General features: G+C 52.3%; 3 protein-coding genes across 6 annotated transcripts; 2 read left to right on the top strand and 1 right to left on the bottom strand.

The window, feature by feature from the left end:
* Positions 1-4: 4 nt before the first annotated feature.
* Positions 5-1,637, bottom strand: HDDC3 (HD domain containing 3). Its single transcript, XM_031440581.2, has 4 exons — positions 1,495-1,637; positions 1,145-1,200; positions 794-1,034; positions 5-492 (listed from the first exon to the last, which is right to left on the bottom strand). Exons 1-4 carry the CDS (start codon positions 1,604-1,606, stop codon positions 362-364), a joined length of 540 nt encoding a protein of 179 aa, XP_031296441.1. The 5' UTR covers positions 1,607-1,637; the 3' UTR covers positions 5-361.
* Positions 1,638-4,326: 2,689 nt separating this feature from the next.
* Positions 4,327-17,261, top strand: UNC45A (unc-45 myosin chaperone A). Its single transcript, XM_031440576.2, has 20 exons — positions 4,327-4,447; positions 4,675-4,836; positions 5,069-5,105; positions 5,408-5,583; positions 7,238-7,330; positions 7,833-8,000; positions 9,264-9,432; positions 9,673-9,843; positions 10,567-10,738; positions 11,356-11,656; positions 12,470-12,564; positions 12,806-12,947; positions 13,328-13,468; positions 13,679-13,806; positions 14,016-14,082; positions 14,537-14,650; positions 14,873-14,988; positions 15,850-15,967; positions 16,074-16,229; positions 16,379-17,261. Exons 1-20 carry the CDS (start codon positions 4,442-4,444, stop codon positions 16,634-16,636), a joined length of 2,790 nt encoding a protein of 929 aa, XP_031296436.1. The 5' UTR covers positions 4,327-4,441; the 3' UTR covers positions 16,637-17,261.
* Positions 17,262-17,527: 266 nt separating this feature from the next.
* RCCD1 (RCC1 domain containing 1) lies at positions 17,528-25,215 on the top strand. Of its 4 annotated transcripts, none has more exons than XM_031440579.2 (8): positions 17,533-17,847; positions 19,209-19,417; positions 19,503-19,902; positions 20,074-20,195; positions 22,466-22,564; positions 22,939-23,103; positions 23,982-24,011; positions 24,603-25,215. In XM_031440579.2, exons 2-8 carry the CDS (start codon positions 19,243-19,245, stop codon positions 24,752-24,754), a joined length of 1,143 nt encoding a protein of 380 aa, XP_031296439.1. In that variant the 5' UTR covers positions 17,533-17,847; positions 19,209-19,242; the 3' UTR covers positions 24,755-25,215. The 4 variants fall into 4 exon arrangements, with proteins under 4 accessions (XP_031296440.1, XP_031296439.1, XP_031296438.1 ...); XM_031440578.2 differs by having other exon boundaries at positions 17,535-17,847; positions 19,213-19,417; positions 22,933-23,103; XM_031440577.2 differs by having other exon boundaries at positions 17,535-17,847; positions 22,933-23,103.
* The last annotated feature ends 2,588 nt before the right edge of the window (positions 25,216-27,803 follow it).

Genomic DNA, 27,803 nt, shown 5'->3' with positions numbered 1-27,803 from the left:
CTCAAACCTTTATCCAAATACTTTATTTTGCATAATGACTTTCAAATCAGCAGTTTTAAGCCCAAGTCCCTGAGGGGCCAGAGATCCCATAATGCAAAATAGCAAACAGACCCAAGACCTGGAGAAGGGGAGTGAATGCATTAGAAATAGATGGGGTGCATGAGATTACAATCTGGGGCTCGGTTCAGTTGGCAAGGGATCTTCAGAGTGAGAAAAGACAAGTGTTTTTGGTCTCTAATATCTGGGCTGAGCGAACGAGGGAAGGAGCTTGGGAGGTACCAAAAAGCAAAAGCTGGAGTATGAGTCTTCTCTGGTCTGAGCAAGGATGGAGTCTGTGCCACCAGATGGCTCCAAGCACTGCTCAGAGTGTCAGCCCCCGCTCCTTAAACAGCTGCTTTAGAGCCTCTTCCAGCTGTGGGTTTGTTCCCTGAAGACCCTTCACCACCTGTGCTGCCCACTCGAAGTATTCCTGGACTCGGTATTCAGACCATCCTGCATAAGAATGGACAGAAAACTGTTCATGTCCAGGACAGCACTGGATTTTGCCCACTTTCCTAAAGGGCTTGGTGCAAGGCCATGAGATGAGTTCCTGATGTTAGGATTTGTCCTGAAGACTTCCCCTTGGCCCAGGTACTGTATTTCTACTGTAGGAAAGATCAGAGTGGTCTAATAAGATTAGTTCAGGGAATTAATAAGAACACTCAGGCTTTTTTTTTAAGGGAAACTGATCAACCTTTGCCTTCAGAAGGTGGGCACGCCTCCCCTTTCCCTCCGAAAAGATGTGGGAGCGTACCCTCTGGAGTGCAGCGGTTCAGGTCCCTCAGATTATACAGCTTGTCTGCCAGCTTCACCAGTTTGGCCCCAGGGCTGCTGTGAGGTGCATGCTCCACCTGCAGCCGCTTTCTCTCCTGCTTGGGCAGAGTCTTATCATCTGTCACCTCCTCCACCAGACGCCGCACTTGAGCCCCAAAGTGGAGCTCCACCTCATCCAGGGTGGTGTCTGTGTCCTCTACCGTGTCATGGAGTAGAGCTGCCTGGGGACAGGCTTCCACTCAGTCCTGTGACACCAGCCAAGTGGTGCCCAGAGCTAAATGGGGCCCCTGACCCCCACCCCAGCCTCCTAGCAGAGAAGGAGGAAAGTTACCTGTAACACCACAATGTCAGTGATTCCCGCCTCATGGGTCAGGATCCGAGCCACACCTGACGGGGTAAAGCAGGAAGTGAGACAGGAGGGAGTCCCGGGGCAGTGTATTATGGGTTTTGTAGAGCCTGATGTGACCCCTCGCTAGCTGGGTGACCTTGGTCAAGTCCCTTATTCTTTTTTGGATGTCTGCTGTACAAAGGGAACAATCATGCCTACTGCCCCAGGTTGCTGTGAGTCTTAAACACCTGGCACAAAGCTTGGTACTTGGTGCTCAATGAGGTGCATGCCCTCCGCATTCCCTTCCCGAGCCCCACCCCCTGCTGCCGTTGCTCCCCCGGCGGCGCGCCCACCGATAGGGTGGTTGATATAGGGGGTCCCTTCGGGGTCTTTCCGCCGCTGCCGTTGGTGCTTGCGAGCAGCGAAGTCCGCAGCCTCCAGCAGCTGGGCCACCTCGGAGCCCATCGCGCGGTTGGGGCGGACAACTTTGGTCCCGGGAGCCCGGGGAGCGTGGCCCGAGAGTCCACAGCGCCCCCTGGCGCCACGGAGGCCCGAGGATTGTGGAGTCTGGCCCAGACGAGTTCCTCTGGGGCTGAAGTGAGAGCAATGGTGTGGGAAGCTGCCTTCATCATCGCAGCCCCTGATTCACTGCAGTCTGCTGAGGGTGCAAAAAGAATGTCCTGGCTCTATGGGAGCCCACAGCTTGGGGGAAGGAGGAAAACAGACAAGAAATAAGACAATGGCCTTACAGTGTCCTTATAGTGTCCAGGGCAGAAAGGCACAGGGGACTATGGTAACTTGCAAGAAGGACAAGTCACCTAGTTTCCCCAGGAGTGGCCTCTCTCACCATAAAAAGACAATCTTCAACCTGTCGATGCGCTGAAAATTCTTAAAGTGCTCTGAAAATATTTCTCCCTGCAAGGATGGGCCTGGTTGCTATGGGCAGGGGAGCATCACATTTGGGGTCAGAAGACCGTAGGGCCTGATCTTCTGGAAACTGGAGCCTACACTGGGAGCCCTCCCTAACTGTTTCAGACTTAGGCTCCCAGGCCGCAGTGCTGTTTCTGTAGGAATTGTCTTCTTTGTTCTCAGGTGCTGGAAACAAAATTTACATTTATTTCTTGTGCCATGAGGGTTCCTATTTCAGTCCCCAGGCACTGCTGTGGGCCTCTGGGGTGATAAGTATTGTCATTGCTGTTCTGGGAGCATGATGCCTCTGTAGACTCTAGGACAACACAGCACGGCTGGCTGGTGGCCTTTGGCCTTGTGGAGAAATTGTCTCATCAGGTAGCATCTATGAGGTATGAGGGGTAAGAGAGACCTGGCGACCCTGGGAGAGCTTTCCTTGTGAAATGGGGTTGGCTGGTAGCTAAGTATACTCCAGTCCGATTGGTAGCTTTTGTACTTTGGCTGGTAGCTGGGGCAGATGAGGTCTCGGGGGAAATGTTAACAAAAACACTCGCCCTCGGTTTTCACCTAGTCTTAGTGGTTGCCATGATGCAGAAGTTAGGGAGGGAAGCTCCAAACGCTGAAACTGAGGTCTCTGGGGCCTGAAATGGAACAATCAGAATTCCCAGGGCTTCCGTGGCAGCCTGAAAGTTGAGAGTGGGTGGAGAGAAACATATCTGGTTCTAAATGCTTGTCTGTTCTTCAGGCTAATGGCTCAACTTCTCTATTGTTGCTCATTCAGTCCTCTTCCCCTTCACCTCAGAGAATCTTAGGCAGCTTGGAGCCACAGTCCCATTGTTTTCCAATAGAAAATAGAATCTCAGTCACTACAGGTCAGTGACAGAGAAGCTTCAGGTTTGTGTTAATGGTGCTTTGGGGCTTTGATTTTTATTTCCTTACTGTCTGGAGCCATGCTTAGCAACAAATGTTGGGATTTCTAGGACCAGGGCTGAGGTGGAGGTGACCTCTCATGGGCTTCCATAGGAGGCCGGGCCCTTTGCTGACAAGCCTGTTGGTAGGGCTACTGCTGTTCTTCAACTGGATGACACTTGCCCACCCGACCTCTCTCTCAGGTACAGCGCTCTCCTCTGCCCACCACCCCCTCGGGTACCCTCTTCTTTTAATGGGGTATAGGCTGCTCTGGGGAGCTGGTGGGTTGGAAGAGAGGCTGCCCTTCTGATAATGGCTGATCCCTTTCACTCTCCAAAAGGGATGGAGTTGGGTGGGTAGATCATTCCTACCCCCTCGCTCCTCCCTTTAGCATTGGCCCATTACCCCCACTTGTGCCAGTCTACCTGGGATGCTGATGGCCGTCACTACCCGGGTTTCTTCTGTCCTCGGCTCTCTGATACTCCGGAGGAAGCCTACTGCTGCCACCTGCAGGCTGCGGGGGGCTCCTGCTGCACCCGGGCTGAATTTGAGGTCTTGGTACCAGGTCAATCTGTCTGCCCTTCCACCTCCTCCCATCCTCAGGTGAGAACTCCAGCCCCAGAGCACTGGAACACTGACAGGGTGTTCCAGTATCTGGGGCTCTGATACTAATTTCTGGGGTGGGAGGCTTGTAGCTTACAGACTAGTAGAGAGACAGACCTCAAGCATAAAATCACGTAAATAAATGATTATAAACCTGTGAAGGAAAAGTTCAGGGGGCTGTGAAAGCGGGTAACAGGGAGACACTGCTGTGTGGCGGGTTGGGGTGGGACGGGTGTCAGTACTGAGAGGGTATTGTAGTTCGTGGATTCCACGCATTATAGTCGGACTTTTCAATTCTGAGTCTGTCCATGGATGACTTCAAGGTACCTGTGAGCTCCCTGAATTTGTATTTACAAATTCTACATTTTTCTGGATTAGGGGGTGTGTGTGTGGAGGTTCACGCTTTCTCCGGGCTCTCAGGGGCTCTGTAACCCACAGGCTGCAGCAGCGAGAGCGCGGCTTGGGGCCAGCATCCTGATACTCTCCCCTCTCCACAGGGGCCCGGGCCCGCTCCTAGCGCTGGGTCTTTACAGCCTGCTGCTCGTGGCTCTGATGACGGCAGACCTCGTGCACTTCTGCCGCGGTCGGGGCAGGGACCAGTGCACCGGCAGGAACGGAAGTCCCTCTTGGTCTTCCGCCGCGCGCCCCCTGCAGGTCTCGGCTGGAACACACTAAAGGCGCCCAGGGATTCTCTGCGCCTGCGGACCGGGGCCGACCAGCCCGCCTCTCTCCCGGCGCGCTCCCGCCTTGGCCCCGCCCCGTCGCTGCCACCGCCTCTGACGTAAGACTGGGGCTGGACAGCCGATGGCGGATTCCCGAGCCTAGAGCCGCCCCGCCCCAGAAACTGCGCCTGCGCGCGCCTGGAACGCCTGCTCCGAAATGACTGTGAGTGGTCCAGGGACCCCCCGAGCCCCGGCCCGCTGGCCGCGGGGTGCGTACACATCCCCCCGCGCCATCACCACGTCGCTCCTGCTCTGACCATTCCCTAGCCTCCTCCTCCCTCAGTCTTGGCCCTCCGTGGGACTCGTTCCCTACCACCAGCCTCCTCTCCCCATAGCTCCCCGGCTCACTCTTGAGTCCACCTCCGACGTTTCCATCCCTTTCTTCCACAGGCCAGCTCAGTAGAGCAGCTGCGGAAAGATGGCAACGATCTGTTCAAATGCGGGGACTACGAAGGCGCCTTGACGGCCTACACCCAGGCCCTGGGTCTGGGCGCAACGCCCCAGGACCAGGCCATTCTGCACCGGAACCGGGCCGCCTGCCACCTGAAGCTGGTGAGGGAGCCGGCTACTCTTCCTCTGGCCTGCCCAGGCCCCTGTTTGCCCATCTCGCTGTTGCTTGGGCCCCCACTGGACATTCATCTTCCCAGGCCACCCACAGTTGTCTCGTGCCTTTTGGGCCTCTAGGTGGCAGGAGATCTGGTGACTCAGGAGAACAACTCTTTTGCCCAGTTATTCCCCAAAAAGGAGATGACCAGCCTCTAAGGCCCGTGTTTTTCTCTTACAGGAAGATTACGATAAAGCAGAAACGGAGGCATCCAAAGGTACGGGAATGTGGGCCCCTTTGTGGAGCTGTGAGGCTTCTGTGATGGGGCAGGGATTCTGGGACCATTGCGCCTTCACTTTCTCCTCCTCCTTACACCCTTGAAACACGGCTGCCTTCTTTCTTTCCCACTTCCCCGGGCATTTCCTTTTCTGCAGCTACCCTCACCTTTTCTGAGGCTGAAGTTCTGAGCCCCACATCCGTCCCCCCACCTTCCTCTGTGGCCCTCGAGATCTTTCCCTACTGCTCTTGCCTGGAGATGGTGGCCTCATGGGTGCTGACAGAGCTCCCGTTTGTGCTCAGCCATTGAAAAGGATGGTGGGGATGTGAAAGCACTTTACCGGCGGAGCCAAGCCCTAGAGAAGCTGGGCCGCCTCGACCAGGCTGTCCTTGACCTGCAGAGATGCGTGAGCCTGGAGCCCAAGAACAAAGTTTTCCAGGAGGCCCTGCGGAGCATCGGGGGCCAGATTCAGGAGAAGGTATGCGAGTAACAGAGAGAGCAAGGCATTGACCAGTTGTAGAGGGGCACTGGTAAATGGATCTGGGTCAAAGGTATAAACATAGTTCTCTGGAGAGGAGATACTGATGGCAAATCATCTTATAGAATGGCGCTCAGCCTTGCCAGTGGTTAAGAAAAAACAAATTAAAATAACAGCAGGGTGCTGATTTTTTGGGTGGTCTGTTTGACAAGCATTTAAAGTTTGTACACATCGCTAGAAGAAGGGAGATAGACACTTAAGTGGTGAGGTTAGGAGGGACATGGGCTCATTCATGACTGCTGGAGGGGGTATCAATTGGTACAGCTCCTTTGAAATGTCCTTTACCGTATGTCTTAAATGAGCATATCCTGTCATTCAGTATGTTTACTTCTTGCTCTCTCTCCTAGAGAAGCGTTGCCCATGCACGCTAGCAGGTATGTGTATGGTTGTTTCAGCCTTGCTTGTAGTAGTGAAAAATTGGAACTGCCTAAATGCCCAGCAATAGGGGAGTGGCTAAATAAACCGAGTGATGTCCTTACTATAGGCTCCTGTGTTATAGTTACCAAGACAAGGCAGATCCACATGTGAGAATGTGGAAAGCTGACACTTAAGTGGAAAAAAAGCAAAATATACAGTAACACATATAACATGATACCATTTATGTTAACATGATCCCCCACATATGCACCCAAAATAATACCATGTTTTTTCCCATGGGTACACTTGGATATGTAAATTTTTTTTTGGAAGAGATTTTGCTTGATCTGTTCCTTTTTTTTTTTTTAAGTAAAGAGACATTGTGTGTTACATATATTAAAAATTAATTTAGGAGAAAAGAATCTAAAGGTCATTATGAACTATAATCAAGCTTGAATCAGTCAGATAATTTGGTGTTAAAATGCTGACACAGTGGAAACAAGTAATATGATGGCAAACACATTATCAAAATGTTGAGAGCTACCTTTTGATCCGCAGGGGCTGCATAGAGCCCTGTTTTGAGAAGGGTTGGGAAGTAGGTTGCCTGGGCCTGTGTTGTGACTGATCACTCATGCTCTGCCACAGATGCCGGAGGGGAGAGGGGAGCGGCACACATGCTAGGCACGTGCTACTATCCAAGCCCAGGACCCTGGGAAAGGGAGAGGGCCTTGTTAAGGGATGAGCTTCATTGTTCAGATTATTTTTAAAACAAAACAAAACAAAACCCAAAAAATCTATCAAAAAGAAAATCCTCAACTTAAAGGGAGTGTTAGCAACTACCTCGTGACCTGCTGGCTCCCTGCAGGAGGTTTAAGTGTGAGTTCAGTGCCATAGGCGGTGTAGCCAGGCTGCCACGACATACATGGCCCCCCAGGAGTGGGTTGCCTCTTGGCTAATAGGACGCCACCCCTTCCGAATGGCACTGCCTTCAGCATGGGTGCTGCCCAAGCGGGAAGTGGCTCAGAGAAGAAAACAGCCAGGTAAGTACAGGAGAAGCTGCCAGGCGAGTCTCTTCCTGCCCAGGGTAGCTTAGTGCAAGCCCTAAGCCCAGACATCCTTGCTGTGCCTCCCAGAGACAGGAGCCAGGCGCTGGGAGGAGCCAGAGAGGACAAAGAGGGAATGTGTTGTCTCTGGCCAAGAGAGATGATTCCTGCCATGCTTTGTTGGTTTGTCGTAGGTGCGGTACATGTCCTCAACGGATGCCAAAGTGGAACAGATGTTTCAGATACTATTGGACCCACAAGAAAAAGGAACTGAGAAAAAGCAAAAGGTATAAGAACAAGTGAGCAGGGACTGAACTCCCCTAGTGCTGCCCGCCCCTCCCTGTGTGCCGCTGTTGGCCCCGGATGTCCTTGCTGGCCTGGTCTGCTGTGTGTCGCTCTTAGATTGTGCAGCTGGGCTCACAGAACCTCTGGAGCTCAGAGGGCCTGGGTCCTGAGTGTGAGCCAAGGAGAGGGGACCAGTATTCACTGAGCACCTCATTGGCCAGGCCCTGTGGTGGGAGCTGGGTGTGTGGAGGTGACTGAGGCACGGTCTCTGTCCTTCAGTCTTTGCCAGGGACTCAGAGCTCCATTTACTCGAACCGTCAGTGAGGGAGCAAGCTCCTCCCTCTACTTACAGAGGAGAAAACTGAAGTTCAAAGAGGTTAAATTTATGGCCAGGGTCACTCAGCTGCTAAATGGAAGCAGTGAGACCCAGAGCTCAGGGCGTCTGCATGCCCCACCCTGTGCTGTGTGCGGTGCTCATATTATGATGCCCTTCTTATGATGCAGGCTTCTCAGAACCTGGTGGTACTGGCCCGGGAGGATGCTGGAGCTGAGAAGATCTTCCGGAGCAATGGGGTTCAGCTCTTGCAGCGCCTGCTGGACACAGGAGAGACCGACCTGATGCTGGCGGCTCTGCGCACGCTAGTCGGCATTTGCTCTGAGCATCAGTCACGGGTAGGTGGGGCGCAGGGTCTAGTTACTGCCTCAGTCTGTCTGTCTGTCCATTCACCCACCGGTCCACGTCTCATCTCATAAAGTCTAAGGAGATCTGTAACAAGAGAGGCAAAATTAAAATGACACAAAAAAAGGCCAGTATGATTTGGGACAAAGTGGGGCCAGGAAAGAGCAAAAGCAGCCCACTGACACCCTGAGCACTCGTGTCGGGTGGGCTCACAAGTGTGGGCCTCGGCTCTCCTGCAGTCAGCCCCAGAGGTGCCTGGTCTCTGGCCCCTCACTGTCTGTGTGGTGAAGCTAGCTGGTTGTGGATAGCAGGGTACCTTCCCTCACCATCAAACTGGCATTTCCGTTGGAGAGGTGTCTTCACAGTGAGTGATGTGGTCAGTGAAGTCACTCATAGCATCTTTACCATCGAGACCATGACTGGGTATGTAGGGCTGGACCTTGAGATGATTCTTCGTGTAGATGGTGGGTGTCCCGCACAGACAGTTCAAGTTCAGCAAGGACAGCCCTGCCCTGGACCAGTGTCACAAAGTTCACGCTCTTTCTTGAGCTGGCTGGATTCAGGGGACAGGGACTTGACCCTTGGTTGCTCTTAGAGGAGCCCACAGTTCCTAGATCAGAGGTAGAATTGTGAAATAGTCTATGAAAGCTCTTCAGACCAAGCTTGGGGTCTATTTCTGGGTCTCCCAGGACTAAGAATGGTCAAACTGTATGAATTCCATCTGCCTTCTCCAGCCTTCCTGCCCATCCTCATGTGAACAGGGATGGACCCAAGTGGACCTTCTGGGTTCTTTCAGCTTAGAAATGGATGGAGAGGCCTTGTGGTTCATTCCATGTATGTCCACATCCCCAGGGTGTAGACGGAACCTCAGGGTTGTTATTGGGGAGGAACTTGGTGCCCCTGGGCCTGGTAGTCGGATGGCTTTGTCTAGGCCTATGTTTCTTCTTCCTAAGGAGAGACAAACCAAAGCAGCTGCTCTCAGGGCCACGATATTCCTTGTCTTCTCTAATTAGAGCCCAGGAGAGAGAGAGAGATGGAGGGGGTGTTTCCCCTGGAATATTTTCTTTAGGAAGCCCTTCCAACATGATAATCCTGGCATCACCCCGGCCACACCCTCAGGCAGGCCCACTTTGCTTTCGCGTGAAGCTGCTTCCACCCAAATGTCCTTACCTCTGACCATCCTCTCTGACGCACAGTCACAGATCTCCACGGCTGCCTTTCACCAACGGGAGGCTGTCTCCACCTTTCTCCCACAGACAGTGGCAACCCTGAGCATGCTGGGAACTCGGCAGGTGGTCTCCATCCTGGGTGTGGAAAACCAGGCTGTGTCCCTGGCAGCCTGCCACCTGCTGCAGGTTATGTTTGATGCCCTGAAGGAAGGAGTCAAGAAAGGCTTCCGGGGCAAGGAAGGCGCCATCATCGTGGGTGAGTGGAAGCAGGTCTGTGTCCTGGAGGGTTGCTGTTGTGGAGGGGAAGGGACTGAGCCAGCCAGGCCGGCTACAGCTGCAGGTTATTCAGGAATATGCCTTGGTGACCGTATTTTACTCTGGGTTCTAAGGAGCCAGGGTGCCTGTGGGGAAGGCTGGAGCCCAGAGTCCAGGATATAGACCCCTCTCCCTACTGGCACGTTTCAAGGTCTGGGCACTAATGTCTTCTTCTTGTCAGATCCCGCCCGGGAGCTGAAGGTCCTCATCAGTAATCTCTTGGAGCTACTGACTGAGGTGGGGGTCTCAGGCCAAGGCCGAGACAATGCCCTGACCCTCCTGATTAAAGTGGTGCCCCGGAAGTCTCCTAAGGATCCCAACAACGGCCTCACCCTCTGGGTCATCGACCACGGTAGGTGATCCAGTTTTAAAAAGGGACAGAAAGAGACCAAGCATATGTGTAGCATCTTACTTGGGTGGCAGGGCCTGCTTGTCCCCAGGAGCAACTGCAGCCAGCATGTGTGTGCACTGAAGTGCACACGTGGCCTGTGCTGTACCTTTAGGGAACTCAGCATTGGACCTTTAGCCGAGTACATGTGCACCTGCGCGCACACTGAGCAGGCCTGCGGGCAGGTTCACGGGGAGGCTGGATCAGCTTTCTCTATCTGAAGTTTTTTTCAGTGAGTGTGTATCACTTCTACACCAGGGAAAAAATTCTTAACGTTTAATATATAAATTCATACTTCTCTTTCCCCCTAAAAGATAAATGAGAAAAGCTTGCATAAGCCCCAGCATAAGCATATCTGTTGGGTGCTCATCCTCTCTTGTTACCCCAATAACCCTACAAGGTGTGGGTGTTATTTTCCCCTTCAGTTCTACAAACAAGGAACCTCAAAGCCCCAGCGCAGTCGGCCCCACAGGCACGCCGGCACGCAGACCTCACTTCTGAGGTCCTTCCCTGACCCTACAACTGCCCTCAGAGGCGGTGGATCAGCCAACCAGATGCTCTGAGCCTGTCTGCGCTCCGTAACCTTTGTCCACTTTGTCCAGGAGTGGTCCTGCCTTTCCGTGCATCTCCTAGGAAACCTAGGGGTTGGAACTAGTGTTCTGCTGTCTAAATAGAGTGTCTTTTCAGGTCTGAAAAAGATTCTGGAGGTGGGGGGCTCTGTGCAGGACCCTCCCGGGGAGCTCACGGTGACGGCAAACAGCCGCATGAGTGCCTCCATTCTCCTCAGCAAGCTCTTCGATGACCTGAAGTGTGATGCTGAGAGGGAGAATTTCCACCGACTCTGCGAAAACTACATCAAGTGAGGGACTGGGCCCCACCTCCCAGTGCTAGGGTTCCAGTGAGGGTTCTGACTCCTTGGGGAGGGACAGCAGTGAAAGGTTTTCCACAAGAAGAGCCGCCTTGGGAGGACTGGTGGGGGCCAGACACAGGGCTCCCAAGGCCCACTTCTTGTTCCACAGTGACTTCCCCAGGGACGTTCTTCCTCAAGTCAGTTCTCTGATGTAACCAGTGTCCTCAAGCACATACTGCTCGCTGAGCACTGCCTCTGTGTCTGTTCTGACACAGCCGTGCAACGTGACAGTCCTTACCTTTATGGAGCTCACAGCTAGAAGACTGATGGAGGACCGGTCATGAAATAAGCAGCACAGGTTCAGATCTTAGTACAGGAAAACAGACGAATGGGGTGGTGTGAGTGCGAGTGACCTACATGAGGTGGATGCCGTTGGGGAGGCTGGAATGAAAGCCGAGATGAAGAACACCAGTGCCAGCCGTCTAGGGGAATGTCCTGGTCTTCCCGTTGGCAGCTTGCTGATCTTGCCCAAGTAGTGCTGATGCCTGGCCAGTGGAGGGAAAGGGAGGGAGGAGAGTCCTTTGATGCTGGCTTCAGTGTGACAGCTGCCACCCTGTGCCCCTCAGGAGCTGGTTTGAGGGCCAAGGGCTGGCCGGGAAGCTGCGGGCCATCCAGACAGTGTCCTGCCTCCTGCAGGGCCCATGTGACGCTGGCAACAGGGCCCTGGAGATGAATGGCGTCATGGAGAGCGTGATCGCTCTGTGCGCCTCGGAGCAGGAGGAAGAGCAGCTGGTGGCTGTGGAGGCCCTGATCCATGCAGCTGGCAAGGCCAAGAGGGCCTCATTCATCACGGCCAATGGCGTCTCTCTGCTGAAGGACCTGTACAAGCGCAGCGAGAAGGACAGCATCCGCATCCGGGCGCTGGTGGTGAGACGGCGGGCCTGGAATGGGCCGGCAGGCGGCTGAGCAAGGGTGCCGGGCTGGCTGGTGTCTCAGGGTGCGGCCCAAGCAGACTCTAGGTGAAAATATGGGACATGCAGGGCCTTGTTGAGGCCAGAGGCAGGGACCCAGGCGCCTCCTAACATAGGGCTTATGGTCGGGTCAGGGAGATGAGCCTTATGCAGAAAGGACACTGAGAACGTGGGGTGGCACATGCTGCCCCCTGCAGGCGATGGGAGCAGCACCAGGAGGAGCTGATGGAGGACTTTGGAGGGCACGCTGGGCCAGGCCGGTCAGAAGGGCTGTATGAGAAGGCTGGGCCGGCAGGTGGCCCCAGGAGCTGGTGGTTCGGGGGCCACCTGGCTTCTGTGAGCCTATTGCAGCCGTCACCTTGAGGAAGCCGGTCCTCCTCTTTGGGGTACTTAGTCTTGGGTTTCTCCAACCTGTGAGGATCTTAGTCTTGGCTGAGGCATTGTCTTCTCCCCACACATCTTAGCTCCACCTGTAAAGAGCTTCCTTGTATGATGTGGAAAATGAACAGAGCAAATCCCTGTGCAGATCAGAAGGGCGGGGACCCAGGCCTGCACAATGGCCAGTGTGTCAGTCTCTACCAGATGCCATGTCATGTGGCCACCCCAGTAGCTGATTTTGCTGCCCAGGGCTCCAGGTGGTAGCCTGAGGGGGTGTGCATGGCCCCAGAGAGCCTGGAAGAATGCTGGGGGGCAGCCCACACCAGCTGTGGAGGAGCCCTGCTCTGCCCCTGTCCCTTGGCCAGCAGCTGCATCTTGCCTCTTCAACCAGGGACTCTGTAAGCTCGGCTCGGCTGGAGGGACTGACTTCAGCATGAAGCAGTTTGCTGAAGGCTCCACTCGCAAACTGGCCAAGCAGTGTCGAAAGTGAGTCGTTTAGCATTGCCACCCCCTCCCGCCAGCTCGATCTCGGGAGAGGAGGGTCTAGGTGGACGCTGGGGCCTCCTCACTGCCCTGCCCTCCCCGGGTCAGACCCTCCTGCACTGCCATGTGAACTATTTCTGTATATGTGGTGGGAATGCCCCAGTCCCTGGCTTTTCCCCCTTGGTCCTGGTGTGCTCCTCTTGTCCCCAGTTCTGATGGTCGTTGCTACCCTGCATGTCCACAGGTGGCTGTGCAATGACCAGATTGACGCGGGCACTCGGCGCTGGGCAGTGGAGGGCCTGGCGTACCTCACCTTCGACGCTGATGTGAAGGAGGAGTTTGTGGAGGATGAGGCTGCCCTGAAGGCTCTGTTCCAGCTCAGCAAGGTAGCCCCATGGGTTCCTGCAGTCATCTGTGGACACTGTCTAGGATTAGAGCTTATGGGGCTTTCTTGGCAGGTCTTGGCTAATGGTTTTTGTGACCCCAGAGCAGGAGAGCTGGTAGTCTGAGTGACCGGTCTGTGTGGCGTAGGTGCACTGACCTGCCCCAGCAGTACTGGGAAAGACGATCTGTTAGGGGGAGTCGGGGAGGCCAAGTATATGAGCTCCCAAAGTCTGGGGCCACCCTGGGGCCTGGGAGGTTCCTAGATTCTTCCTGGTGCCTGAGTGGTCCAGCTGACAGTAGAATTGAGAGCCTGGACAGCACTTATCCTGGTGCTGCTCTGTCCCCTGGGATGGCCGACTGACGGCCCCTCTGCTTTTGGCAGTCCGAGGAGAGGTCGGTGCTCTTTGCAGTGGCCTCAGCGCTGGTGAACTGTACCAACAGCTACGACTATGAGGAGCCAGACCCCAAGATGGTGGAGCTGGCCAAGTATGCCAAGCAGCATGTGCCCGAGCAGCACCCCAAGGTGAGGGGCCGCTAGGAGGAGCTTGGGGGCCTCCGTGTCATTGGGACGAGTTGACCTGAGGCGTCCACAGCAGATGAGCCTTCTGTTTAAGTGGCTTTTTTTCCCTTCGTTTTCACGTTCATCAATTTGTGCTGTGAAGAGGGTCCCCCCCACCCCGACTTCCTCTACCTAATAGCTGAGGCCCCACTGCTAAGCTGCCTCCTTCCCCAGGACAAACCTAGTTTCGTACGGGCTCGGGTGAAGAAGCTACTGGCGGCCGGTGTGGTGTCGGCCATGACGTGCATGGCGAAGACCGATAGCCCTGTGCTGACCAGTTCCTGCAGGGAGCTGCTCTCCAGGTGAGCCTGTCTCGGCCACCCAGACCTTTCCCAGCTCATCAGCCTCGAGGCTGCCGACGGAACTACAGAGGGAGCAGGTCTTTGTGCTGTGGGCCACCTGGAGCAGGGGGACCCCCCGTGTGGCTGCCTTCCTTTGCTTAGCCCAGAAGTGGCGGGTCTGCCTGCTAGAGCCCTGGGCCGGCCCACCCAACACGGCCTTCTCCCTGCAGGGTCTTCCTGGCTTTGGTGGAAGAGGTTGAGGACCGCGGCACTGTGGTTGCTCAGGGAGGGGGCAAGGTAAGCAGGCTTACAGACTCCTTCCTGATGGTCTATAAAACATGACTCAGTGGCTGCTACACCAGAGGTGAGTGTTAGATGTGGGATGGAAAAGTATTATTAGTGACCAGCAGGAATGTCTTCGTGATGAGTGAGTGGTGCTGAAACGGGCGGGCCCTTAGCGCCCTTGGCACTTTGTACCTTAATAGGTCCTGAGCTCTCCCTTCCCTTGTGTCATTGACCTTCATGGCCCAGTGCCGGGCACAAGCCATGTCTAGCCCTTACTGTGTGTTCCAGGAAGGGTTTGGGTGGCTTACTGGGAGACCTCAGGAGAGAGGGCATGAGCAGGAGTATCGTTCAGCTGGGGAGAGAGTGGGGGAAGGGTGAGGGCAGCACAGTCGGGGTCTCAAGGCCTCGTGGTTCGGGCCTTACATTTTTGGGTACATCTTGGACATTGACAGGCTTGTCCCTACAGGCTCTGCTCCCGCTGGCCCTGGAAGGCACTGACGTGGGGCAGACGAAGGCAGCCCAGGCTCTCGCCAAGCTCACCATCACCTCCAACCCAGAGATTACCTTTCCTGGAGAGCGGGTACGTGTCTTCCTGCTCCAGCACTAGCCTGTCCTCCACCCCTTCATTCAGCCCTGGTGGCTTTGACCCAGGCTGTGGCTCCTCCTTGGGGCTGACAGAAAGTGAGAGCTTTGCTGAGCCCTGGGATGGGGAGGGCAGCCTTCTTTCAGGGCTCCATCTTCAGGGCTGTGAGGTGGGTGGGAGCTGAGGCATGTAGCCCTGACAGGTGGTTGCATATTGCAGATCTACGAGGTGGTCCGGCCCCTTGTCTCCCTGTTGCACCTCAACTGCTCAGGCCTTCAGAACTTTGAGGCACTCATGGCTCTGACGAACCTGGCGGGGATCAGTGAGAGGCTCCGGTAAGGTCCCTTGGGATGTAGGGCCTGGGCAGGGCATCAGGGTATCAGACTACCTCCTAAAGCACTTTACAGCTTGGAAAGCACTCCTCAGTCACTCACTTATTTCCTCCTCACAGTGACTCCTCTGCATCATAGTTGAGGAGACAGGCCAAGAAGTTTGACTTGTGCTGTGTTCCGTAAGAGGGCAAGGAATTGAGCAATGACGGTGCAGGCCCTAGAGTCAGACTGCCGGGGTTCAAATCCTGGCTTCACTGGTTACTATTGTGTAACCTCACAAGTTATTTAACCTCTCTGTGCCTCAATTTCCCCATCTGTGAAATGGGATGATTATAGTACCCGTGTCATGGAGTCGTGGTCAGGAGAATTAAATGAGAAGATACATGTAAAAGCATTTACTACATAGGTGCCTGGCTCCTAGCAGTGTGCCCAGTCAAGACGCATTAACTATTATTGCTAATTGTTACCTTGGGCACGTTACTCACTACTTAGCCTCAGTCTCCTCTTCTGCAAAATAGTAATGATAATCACACCTGCACCTTCATCACAGGGCTGTGGTGAGTAAGGCAGTCCAAGTGCTGGGTCAGGGTAAGTGCTCAAATGTTAGGTATTAGTCTCACCATCACCACCACCTGGGTCTCCTAACTCCTAGGTAAGAGCATTTTTCAAGGTCCCCTGCTATCTCCTAGGCCTGGTTAGAAGGCTAGAAGCCACTGCAGTTCATACTGGGTGTGGGGTGGGGGGTCTTTGGGTATTGGCCAAGGACATCGTTGACCCAGTGCTTGATTGTATGGGGACAGGAGGGTGGGGGTGGTGGATGCAAAGGCTCTGAGGATTCTGACCCTTCCCTTCTCCGCCCCACAGACAGAAGATCCTGAAGGAGAAGGCTGTGCCCATGATTGAGGGCTACATGTTTGAGGAGCATGAGATGATCCGCCGGGCAGCCACGGAGTGCATGTGTAACTTGGCCATGAGCAAGGAGGTAAGGATTGGTCCAGCCAGCTGTGGCGGGCAGGCATGCAGAAGTACCAGTTCTTGCCTGGGCTGTGCCCTGGCTGACCCGACCCACTGCCTTTCTCTGGCCACAGGTACAGGACCTCTTTGAAGCTGAGGGCAATGACCGGCTAAAGCTGCTGGTGCTGTACAGCGGAGAGGACGACGAGCTGCTGCAGCGGGCAGCTGCCGGGGGCCTGGCTATGCTCACCTCCATGCGGCCCTCGCTCTGTAGCCGCATCCCCCAAGTGGTCAGTGCCTCTTCTTGGTGGGGGAGGAGAGATGGGCCAGGAACACTCAACTGCCCTCGGTTGGCAGAGGGCAGTCCCAGGGTGTGTGGGTGTCTTCCCTGCCAGGCTTGAGCCTGCTGCTCATGGTCACACTGCCCTGTTTCCTGTAGACCACACACTGGCTGGAGATCCTGCAGGACCTGCTTCTGAGCCCCAACCAGGAGCTGCAGCACCGGGGCACTGTGGTGGTGTTGAACATGGTGGAGGCTTCGAGAGAGACTGCCAGCACCTTGATGGAGAGCGAGGTGCTGGAGATCCTGTCAGTGCTGGCTAAGGGCAAGGAAAGCCCCGTCACAAGGGCTGCCACAGCTTGCCTGGGGAAAGCAGTGGAATATGGGCTTATCAAACCCAGCCAAGATGGAGAGTGAGGGCCTGCCTCATGGACACGCTACCTATTGCCGCACAGGGAGCAAGGATAGAGGGGGCTTTGGCTGGTGGGGGCTGGAATGTCGAACATTCTGGCCTCTCCTCCCCAGCTGCCCTCTGATGTCCTCTGTTCTGAGTCAGGGACCCTGTTCATCACAGCCCTGCTCTGTCAGCACTGCTTCCAGCCTCACGCAGCAGGGCCCTTTTCTGGTACTACTGTAGACAGCTGGGAATGGGGAAGCTGCATCCTGACCCAGCCTGTGGATCTTCGGCATTGGAAAGGACACAGCGCAGCCTCACCAGCTGTGAGCATCACTTGAGCCTACTAGCAGGACCACCCCTGGGTCCTCTAATAAAATTGTGTGGAATTCAACAAATGTGTGCCCTGTCGCTGGACAGGGAGGGCTGGCTGTGGGGTGGAGTCTGGAGCAGGAGCTGGGCATGGTTTCCTGTGTGCAGGGCAGCTTTACAGCAGCACAGCCACCTCTTCGAAGGAATCCAATGGATTCCCCACCCCAGAGCTCACTGAATTGCTACTTAATCCTGTTAGAGGGTCAAGATGTAAACCTAAGAAGTGAATAGGTAAACTATTCAGTTGTGTGGAAATAAATGCATGTAGGCCCTTCAGTACTTTTGCCTTTGTATTGAGGGTTCTTAGTGATCTCCACTCAGGCAGTGCTCGGGATCTGGGGTTTGGGAAACCTGAGGGAAACTCCAGTAACTGGGCAGGGTGGGAGGAAAGTCTGGGCTAGGCGGGCTTCCCTGTCTGCTTACACTCTTGTACTAAGCCCAGCTCGAAGCTCATTGGCTCAACAGAGATAAATGACAGATTCCGAGCCAATGAATGGTAAAATCTGTCCGGAGCCCGCCTAATACGGCTGCTTCTTGTTGGGCATCAGACCCGCGCGTGTCCAGTAGCGAGCCGCCGCCGTACCACGCTGAGGGGGAATGACAGGCGGTACCCGTCACCAGGGTCGCCCGTCGCCAACTCTTTAGATGGCTCTGGGTGATCCCCAAAGGCTTCCAATCCGAACTCGGAGGCCCCGCACATGGCTGCGGAGGGCGGGACCATTTGGTCCAATCTCTGCCTCGGGCCCACAACCATCGGAGGTTTCGCGCACTCCACGCCCTAGGCCGCAGAGGCCACAGTAGGCCTCGGGACCGGTTCGACCGAGCTTGGACTAGACAGGCCGCGGCGGGGACTGCAGGCAAGGTGAGTACCGCCCAGCGACTGCCCGCCCTGCGCGATGGCGTCACCGCCCTCGCCAGCGATTGGCCCCGGGGAGACTGCGGCAGCCAATGGGCGCCTTGTCTAGGGCGCGGCTCTTCAAATCCTTCCACTTGCGGCTGCCAACCAAGTCCTGGGCTGAGGAACAGCTCCTGGGCGGCCGCCCTACGCCCCCTCACTTTCTTTGTCCATCGGAAGGAGCTGCTTGAGGGGGTGTAGGGCACAGGGTCAGAATCAAGGTCAGAGGTTTCCTTGGGTTGGATTGAACCCGGAAGTGGTTAGGAGACTAGGCAAAGGTCAAGGAAAGACCAAGGATCTGACTTCAAAGGCTCGAAGATGCCATTGAAATTCTGATCAAACCAAACTTGCTGTACGGATAAAGTGGCCTTGCTGTTGTAATCTCGACTGTGGGTCTGTTTCCCTATTACGCATGAGCTCCTTGGGAGCTTCTCATCAGCCCAGAGTAAGGGATCAATAAATGTGTGTGAAAGGAATAAACGACTAGATGAGGTCCAGTTGAAACTGCTTTGTGTAGGTCCCTCGAGACCAATAAGTCATTTTTATCAATTCTAAGTACTGGATTTAGTAAACTTAGTGTACTTAACCATAGTATGTGCCAGCACTTGAACCCTTTATTTGCATCTGTTACCAAGAATTCTACAAGGTGTGTACAAACCCTCCACTACTCTCCAGCTTTGTAAAACTGAAAAAACTGAATTGGACTGAAAGAGCTCAAGTAAATTGGCTAAGGGCACAGACACTACTAGCTGCAGAGGCAAACTATGGAACTGGACCTAACCCGTGCAGGGCACTGCCTCTCAAACACTCTGCTTTTTACTAGTGGGAAGAGCACTGTATGTGGAGTTGGTGAGCCGAGTTCAGCTCTCAGCCCCGCTCAGTCCTAAGCTGTGTGATAGGATAAGGATTACTTTGGGAGTCTCCTGTGCCAAATAGAGGCAGTTCTAGTTCTCAAGATTACATGGGGAGATATGTCTGACACTAGGAATTCAGAGAAGGAGGGGTTCAGATCCTAGTCCAACGCCTAAAGGAGAGGCCACTTAAAATAGCTCCTGCCCACTTCGTGGGACAGTGAAGTTGCTTGAGTCAAAAGGGAGGATAGAGAAAGTATCCTACTCTAGGCAGCTCAGAATCCTAAATCTGGTAGGATTTTAGCGAAGCCTCCCACTCAGCGAACGTTTGTGGAATGCATATCGTCTGCCTCTGTGGTTAGGAGGATGGCATTTTCCCCATTTTACTGGTAAGGGAGTTGCAGTGTCCCGTCAGGGCTCATCTGGAAGAATCTCGTCCGGTTCTGCCCTAATCCTCGGTCCCGCCACCCGCCCCAGCCAGGTCACAGCCAGCAGAGGGCGCCGCCGGGGCATGGCCGGGGAGCGCACCGGGGCCTGGTTCGGCTTCGGTTTCTGCGGTTTCGGGCAGGCGCTGGGCTCCGGGCGCGGGCACCAGGTACTCAGTCCCGAGCCGCTAAGGGCGCCGGGCGCGGGCCTTGATATCTGCCGCGTGAGCGCGAGCTGGAGCTACACCGCCTTCGTGACCGGTGAGCGCCGCCCCCGTCCCCATCCCGGCCCCCGGCCCTGGGTGCGTGTCCCGCCCGCTCCCCAGCCCGCTCTTCGCCCCCGCAGGTGGAGGCCAGGTGGAGCTGTCCGGCTCCGCACGCGGCGCCGCGAGAGGCTGCAAGGACGCGTGGGCGTCGGAGGCGTTCCTCGTGGTGCTGCGACCCGGGCCGGGATCCGGACCCGGGGCGGAGCTTCAGGCCTGGGCGCCCGGCTCGGCGCTGCGCGGGGAGCCCCTCTGGGCCCAGACCGTGGTGCCGGAGGCCGAGCGGAAAGACGGACCCGGCGGCGGTGAGACCCAGGCTGGGCCGCTGCCGCTGCTGCCCTGCGTCCGTGCCTACGTGAGCCCGCGGCCGCCCTTCTACCGGCCTCTGGCCCCGACGCTGCGGGCTCGCCGGCTGGAGCTGGGCGCCGAGCACGCGTTGCTGCTGGACGCGGCGGGCCAGGTGTTCTCCTGGGGCGGAGGCAGGTGAGTGGCGGCTTGGCCTGGTGGGCCGGCTGGGCCTTTGCGCGGATGGGGCGGAGCAGGTAAACGTGGCTCGGAGTGGGAGGTGAGCATATAGGGGGTGGGAGAGTGCCACTGGGGAGGGGAGGAGGCCTCTTGGTGTTTCTGTAGCCGACTAAGGTCTCCCTTACTCAGGCACGGACAGCTGGGCCACGGGACTCTGGAGGCAGAGCCGGAGCCGAGGCTGTTGGAGGCGCTCCAAGGCCTACCCATGACTGAGGTGGCCGCAGGAGGCTGGCACTCTGTGTGTGTGAGTGGTGAGTAACCTAGTGCTTTTCAAAAACCAGCTCAGGGGCTCCTAGTCTCCAAACCTTCCGCCTCCTTAGTTTTTCTTTCCCAGTTTGATGGGTGGCATATCCAGGCGTCCTTGAAAGCTCACCCCACATCAGTCAGCCCAGTCATTCATGACTCCCCATTGCCTCCCAGGTGAAGCCACTCTGCCGCCACGATTGCCCACTCACACCCAGGCCATTGCAGTTTTCTGTTACTGGTCTCCCTACGCCTCCCATCCATCTGCCTCCAGCCAGTGCTACCTTTCTAAAATACTCCCCAAGAGGAAATGAAGGGGTAAGAGGCAGCCCAGCCAAGGAATACGAGGAAGGCAGGTAGCAGTTGCCCAGGGAGCCATGATGTGTAGCACACAGTGGACACTTAGATGCCCACGAGGAGGATGCTGGTGGTGAGTGTGAGTTCTGGTGGTGCTGTGGCTGGTGACCTAGGGCCAGAAGGAGTAGTTTAATTTTGGATTATGTTGAGTCTGCTGCTCTGGCAGGTGATCCAGGTGCAGCTGATTCCTAGGCTGTTGGGTGGGGCTGGGAGCCAATGATCTTTGTAAGGATCTGCATCTGGGGCTCTGGCTGCCACCTGTATTGTTACCAAACCAGGTCTGTTTGCCTGATGCGCAGCAAGCCAAATGCTGAGGTGCTGGGGTTTACAGCCAAGAGTTTATTCATAAGGCAGCCAAGTGAGGAAACAGGAGAATAAATCTCAGATCTGCCTCCCTGAAAGGGGGTTGGGGTATTTATGGGGTAAGCAGGGGAAAGATGATTGGAGGCAGGGAAAAGGTGAGGTAATCAGTGTTTGAGCAGGTATCTGGGTTACATGCTTCTGCATATTCAAAATGGAGGCACTTAGCATGATCTGAGGTGGAGTTTTCCAGCCCTGTGACATTAGAAGGCCACTCACTGGCCATATGCCCAGGTCCAGTTTTAGGGTCAGTGGTCCCAACTAGTCCCCAGCCAGCTTTCACTGGGCAGGAGCTGACTCCAAGTTCCTGTAAAAACAGCTGAGTTGTGTGAAGCTGGGAGCGTATGCAGTTAAAGAGAAAAAAAGACAAAAAACTAAAATGAACTTAATGAAGTCAGTTTACAAGCAAAGAGGTTTTACCAGGCAGTTCCCTTGTCTGTTGTTCTGTAAGACAAGTTCAAGAATTTCTACCAGTTGCCTTCTTCTGTTACCTCTATGGGTCATGGTTTCAGTGTCACCAGGGATCTTTAAAAACCACCTATGCCTGTAATCTCTCCTCCATGTTCTCATGCAATGGGCCTGGGTTGGCAGTCAGGCTTGAAGGGAAGAGAAAGGAGGGCTGGAAAGTGAGCCCAATGGGGAAGCTCACACTTAAGGTCCAAAAGGAATTTGAGGCCTTGGTGTAGTGATTGGGGCACAGATACTTCAAACCAGACTTCTTAGGTCTAAATCATCACTCTGCTTCTTGAGATCTTGGGCAGAGTACTTAATTTCTCTGTGCCTCAAGTTTTCTGTTAAATAAAATGGGGATGTTGTGCTTAAAACACCGGCACAGATTAAACTCTTGATAAGAATTAGCTACTATTGTTAGTGAATTTTTAGCATTAGGGTTGTTGCTCCAAACAACAAACTATAGTGTTGTGGGGGGCAAGAAAGGCGAGAGGTTCTAGAGGTCTTCTGGGGGGAGGGGGAGGGCATAATGGGTAAAAGTGGTCAACTATATGATGACGGTTGGAAACTAACCTCTTGGTGATGAGTGCTCTGTAATGTATACGGAAGTCAAAATACAGTGTTGTACACATGAAACTTATATAGTGTTTATAAACCAATGCTACCTCAATTAAAAAAATTTTTTTTGAAGAAGAGGACTTGAGCAGGACCAGTGGCAGGTGGGACTGAAGAAAGGGGCCTGGGCTCAGTGGATTTGAAAGAGAGATCATTGAGGAACTTCTGGGGACACGATTCCAACGTGGAAGTTGTGGGGGGGGAGCAATTTAACAACAAAGGGAAAAAGTAGAAGCGGAGAGGAAGATCCAGTAAGAGACTTCTTTAAGAAAAGGTGACCTGAAGGCACTTGAGGGGAAAGGGGACCCGTTGAGGCAGGGAAGCTGCTGGGCCTGAGGGAGGCACCTGCCTGGAGTGCTGACTTGGGCAGACAGGCAGGAGTTGTCTCCAGGGAGCTAGTGGAGAATAGGGGAGTTTGGATGGATGCAGGGGGCCGAGGAGGTGGAGGGGGCATTATTCACAGTCTGTTTAATGGGGTTCCCTTTATGTCTTTCAGAAACTGGGGATATTTATATATGGGGCTGGAACGAATCAGGGCAGCTGGCCCTGCCCACCAGGAGCTTGGCGGAGGATGGAGAGACAGTCACAGGGGAAGGTGAGTGTCAACTCTTGACTTCTACATGTTTCTGTCATTCCTGACTCCTGGCTATATGCTGGCCTGAGAGCTACAGTGCTCGGTAGGTGTATGCGACATCCTTGGGACCCCCAGGACACAGCCAGGACTCTGAGCCCCTTATGAGAGGGAGTGTGGCAAGGCTGATGCCAGTGTCAGCGCTCCACTCCCCATAAACCTGTCAACTCCAGCACTTCCTGGGGAAGGTAGGGGTTGGGAGCACCAGCTCTGGAGCTTAGCTTGTGCTTCAGCTGTGGTATTGAGTGAGTTAATGTATGGATAAGGTTTCAATCAGTGCTCAGTGAGTGTTACCCATCATTGTCATCATCACTCTTATTGCTTCTCTGAAGCCACAGGACTGAATGAAGATGGTTCTGAAGTGAAGAGAGTAGCCAGGGGTGAGAATGGAGCCCCTGCCCCCTTTATAGCTGTTCAGCCCTTCCCAGCTTTATTGGATCTCCCCATGGGCTTGGATGCCATCAAAGCCAGTTGTGGATCCCGGCACACAGCGGTGGTGACAAGTGAGTGGGGCTGGGGAGGCTGGTTCAGGATGGAGCAGAAAGTCACTCCACCCCAGTCTCCAGCTGGGAGCTGCAGAAAAGGGTGTGGTCACCTAAAAAAACTATCATTTCAAGCGTCTTTGTCATGTACTAGGTAGCTGCCTCTCTCAGTACACCCCGACATGGCTTTAATAGTGGCTCCCTGGCCGGTCAGACCCCAAAGGTTCTTCTGGAGGGAGGCTGGTGTTTGCCAGCCTCCTCACCTGACAGCAGGGCCTGCTCAGCTTTGCTTCTAAGACTCTTGAACTCAGTAGCTGTGAGAGTCAGGCCAATCAGCGGGCGTATAGGAAGATAAACTTTTTTTTTCTTTTAAAAAATGTTTTATTTATTTATTTTTTATTGAAGTATAGTCAATACTTCTGGTGTACAGCACAGTTTCTGGTGTACAGCACAATGCTTCAGTCATATAGGAAGATACATATATTTGTTTTCATATTCTTTTTCACCATGGGTTATTACAAGATATTGAATCTGGTTCCCTGTGCTATACAGCATAAACTTGTTTATCTATTTTATGTATATTAGTATCTGCAAATGTAGAACTCCCAATTTATCCCTTCCCATGCCCTTCCCCCACTGGTAACCATAAGTTTGTTTTCTATGTCTGTGAGTCTATTTTGTAAATAAGTTCGTTTGTAAGATAAGCTTTTTCAATCTGGATCCTTTTTACCCCAAATGTGATTAGACAGCTGTTAAAGAGAAAGAGAGTATGTTGTCCCTTGCCAAGCAAACCTCAGGACGACTGTGATGTGCTGGCTATGGGTTGTGGCAGGCCAAGGAGGACAAATGCCTTGTCAAAAAGCATTGGTGACGGCCATTTACTGTCCTTTTGGTTGCAGGAACCGGGGAGCTCTACACCTGGGGCTGGGGTAAGTAAATGGTTTGCTTTTGTGATGCTTAAACCACAGGGAGGAAAGACCTGGGGGTAGAGGACAGGTAACAATAGCCATGCAGACAAGTGGAAGCAGGGGCCTGGGCAGCCTGACCACTGGGAAGACCGGGACTGAAAAGCTGTCTATTCCCCTCTCTGGAACAGATCTAGGCATGCTTAGAAGGGCAGAGACCAGACAGCAGAGAAATAGGAGATATCAGTACTTCCCGTCTACTTTTCTTAAGGGAATATTTAGCCAGCATTTGTGAGAAACATCTTTTGGTCTGGCACTGGGTAGAGAAAAAGGTAAAATGAAAATGTCTGCTCTGAGCATCTGAGTTGAGGAGTGGGGAGCCTGGAGGAGCATCTTGCCTGGAGTGGCTGCTGGCCACTGCCTTTTGAGGACCTGCAGACTTGCCTGGTCCTGGAGGCTCTATGGTGCTGTCTCCTGACTTCACAGAGCAGACACCAGCAGAGTGCTGGCTTAAGCCTGCAGTTCGGTTGGCAGGCTGGTTTTCCTCCCTGGAGGGGAAAAGCGTCAAGGCCCAGGGGAGAGGAGAGGATGGCAAAAGGGCTTATTTCACTTTAGGTAAATATGGACAGCTTGGCCACAAGGACACAACCAGCTTGGATCGGCCCTGCCGTGTGGACTACTTTGTAGATAAGCAACTCCAAGTAAGGACTGTGAGCTGTGGTCCCTGGAACACCTATGTGTATGCTGTGGAGAAAGAGAAGAGCTGACATATACAAAAGGGCATAAAATAAATGTACGGTAGAGTAAAAAATTATTAAGCTAATGCTTGTGACACTTCACCCAGGTCAAGGAACACCATTGCCGGCCAAAGGCCCGGCCCTCGCCCCTCCCCGTCACAGCCCTCTTGCACCACCTACGAGCAGCATCCTCAACTTGTCCTCACATTAGAAACCCTAGAGCTTTGGAAGTGGATGCCTAAGGCCAGCACTGCCGACACAGTGAAATCAGAATTAGGGGTGTGGAACCTAGATGTGGGTAATTTTAAAGCTGCCGCATCCCACCCCAGGTGATTTTGAGGTAGTGCCCATATGGGGAACCACTAGAGGCCATCTTCTTTTGTTATTTCTCTTCCCTGTCTTCATTTCGAATTGTACCGTCCTTGTATGCATCTTTATACAATATAATTCGTCTGCTTCTGAACTTTAGGTAAATGGAATCACTCTGGGTATGTTCTTTTATGTCTTGTTTTTTCATCAACATTAATGATTCATCTACAGTGTCCTGCAGTTCATTCATTTTTATTGTTACATGGTATTCCATTGTATGGATATTCCTCGTTATATATATATACTCCTGTTGATCGTAATTTCTTCTTTTTTTATTGAGTTAAAATACACATAAAAATTTACTATTTAACCATTTTTAAGTGTACACATCAGGGATATTAAATGCATTCACATTGCTGTGCAGCCATCACCACCATCCATTCTCATCTCTTTTCATCTTGTAAATCTGAAACTCCACACCGATTAAATAATAACTCCCCGTTCTCCCCAATCCCTGGCAACAACCATTATACCTTCTGTTTGTCTGTATGATTTCGACTACTCTAAATACTTCACATAAGTGGAATCATACAGTATTTATCTTTTTGTGACTGGCTTATTTCAGTTAGCATAATCTTCTCAAGGTTTCATCCATGTTGTAGCATACGGCAGTATTTCCTTCCTTCTTGGGCCTGAATAATACTCTGCTCTACGTATACATCACGTTTTGTGTATCCATTCATTGGCTGATGGACACTTGGGTTACTTTCATGCTTTAGCTGTTGTGAATGATGCTGCTGTGAACATGGGTTTACAAATACCTCTTTGAGACACTGTTTTTACCCAAAAGTGGAATTGCTGGGTCATAATGTAATTCTATTTTTATTTTTTTGAGGAGCCTACATACTGTTTTCCACAGTGGCTTTTCCATTTTATAGTCCCCCCAATCGTGCACAAGGGGTTCCAGTTTCTCCACATCCTCACCCAACACTTTGGGTTTTTTGTTTTGTTTTGTTTTGTTTTGACAGTAGCCACTCTGATGGGTGTAAGGTGGTATCTCATTGTACTTTTGATTTGCATATCCCTAATGATTAGTGATGTTAAGCACCTTTTCATGTGCTTATTGGCCATTCATACATCTCTTTTGGAGAAATGTCTATTGAAGTCCTTGGCCCATTTTTGAATTGGGTCTTTTTTTGTTGTTGAGTTTTAGGAGTTCTCATTTTACTCTGGATATTAATCCCAGATAAGTGACTTGGAAATATTTTCTCCCATTCTGTGGGTTGCCTTTTTACTCCATTGATAGTGTCTCTTAATGTAAAGTTTTTAAATTTTCATGAAGTCCAGTTTGTTTTTTCTTGCCTATAACTTTGGTGTCATATATAAGAAATCACTGCCAAGTCCAATTTCGTGAAGCTTTTGTTTTCCCAATTTCATTGTTTTAGGTCTTACATTTAGGTCCTTGATCCCTTTTGAGTTATTTTGTATATGGTGTTAGGTAAGGGTCCAACTTCATTCTTTTGCGTGTGGACATCCAGTTTTCCCAGCACTATTTGTTGGAACGACTGTCCTTTCACCATTGAATTGTCTTGGCACCCTTGTCAAAAATCATTTGACTGTGTATGTGAGGGTATATATGCCATTTGCAGCAACATGAATGGACATGGACGTTGTCATCCTAAGTGATGTATATATATATATATGTAAGAACATGTTCTTAACCCCAAAAAGAACCCCCTTACCAATTAGCAGTGACTGTTCATTTATCCCAGCCTGTGGCAACCATTAATCTATTTCCATGGATTTGCCTATTTCATATAAATGAAATCATATAATATATTGCCTTTCTGTTTGAATCCTTTCAGTTAGTTTTCAAGGTTCATCCATGCTGTAACATGTATTAGTACTTCATTCCTTTTTATGGCTGTGTAAAATTCTGAAGAGATATACCTCATTTTGTTTATCTGTTTATCAGTTGATGAACATTTGAATTATTTCCACTTTTTCACTGTTATAATGTTGTAAACATTCTTGTACATGTTTTTGTGTGAACATGTTTTCAACTGGTATAATACCTAGGAGTAGGATTACTGCGTCCTATAGTAATTTATCTTGAGGAAATGCAAGACAATTTTCCAAAACAACTATACCATCTTACATTCCCACCAGCAATGTAGAGCCAGCCTTGCATTGCCAAGATAAACCCCATTTCATTATGATGTATTCTAAAAGTTTTAAATTCAATTTTGTAATATTTTGCTATGGAATTTTGTGTCTGTGTTCATGAAGGATATTAGTCTATAGTTTTCTTGTTTTATGTTTCTGTCGTTTGGGTACTGGGGTCATTCTGGTCTATAAAAGAAGTTGAAAAGTGTTCCATCTTCTGTTTTCTGAAATTGTACAGAATTGATGTTATTTTTGTTCTTTAAATGTTTAGTAGAATCTACCAGTAATACCGTCTGGGCCTAGAGTTTTCATTTTCAGAGGGCTTGCAATGATGAAAATTTCTTTTATTGCTATAGGACTACTTAGATTTCTTTTGGGGTGAGTTTTGGTAAATTGTGTCTTTCAGGGACTTGTCCATTTCAGTTGTCAAATTTCTGTGCACAGAGCTTCGTAGTAGTCACTTACTGTTCTTTTTAAGTTTGAGCCTATAGTGATATTCCTTTTCTTGTTCCTGAGGTTATCAATCTGTAATATCTTTTTTTCCCATTTTCATTCTTTTTCACCATGTTACTATAAGATATTGAATATAGTTCCCTGGGCTATA

Source organism: Camelus dromedarius, chromosome 29 (genome assembly GCF_036321535.1).
Source record: "Camelus dromedarius isolate mCamDro1 chromosome 29, mCamDro1.pat, whole genome shotgun sequence".
NCBI lineage: Eukaryota > Metazoa > Chordata > Mammalia > Artiodactyla > Camelidae > Camelus > Camelus dromedarius.
This window is presented reverse-complemented; position numbering and strand designations above follow the sequence as displayed.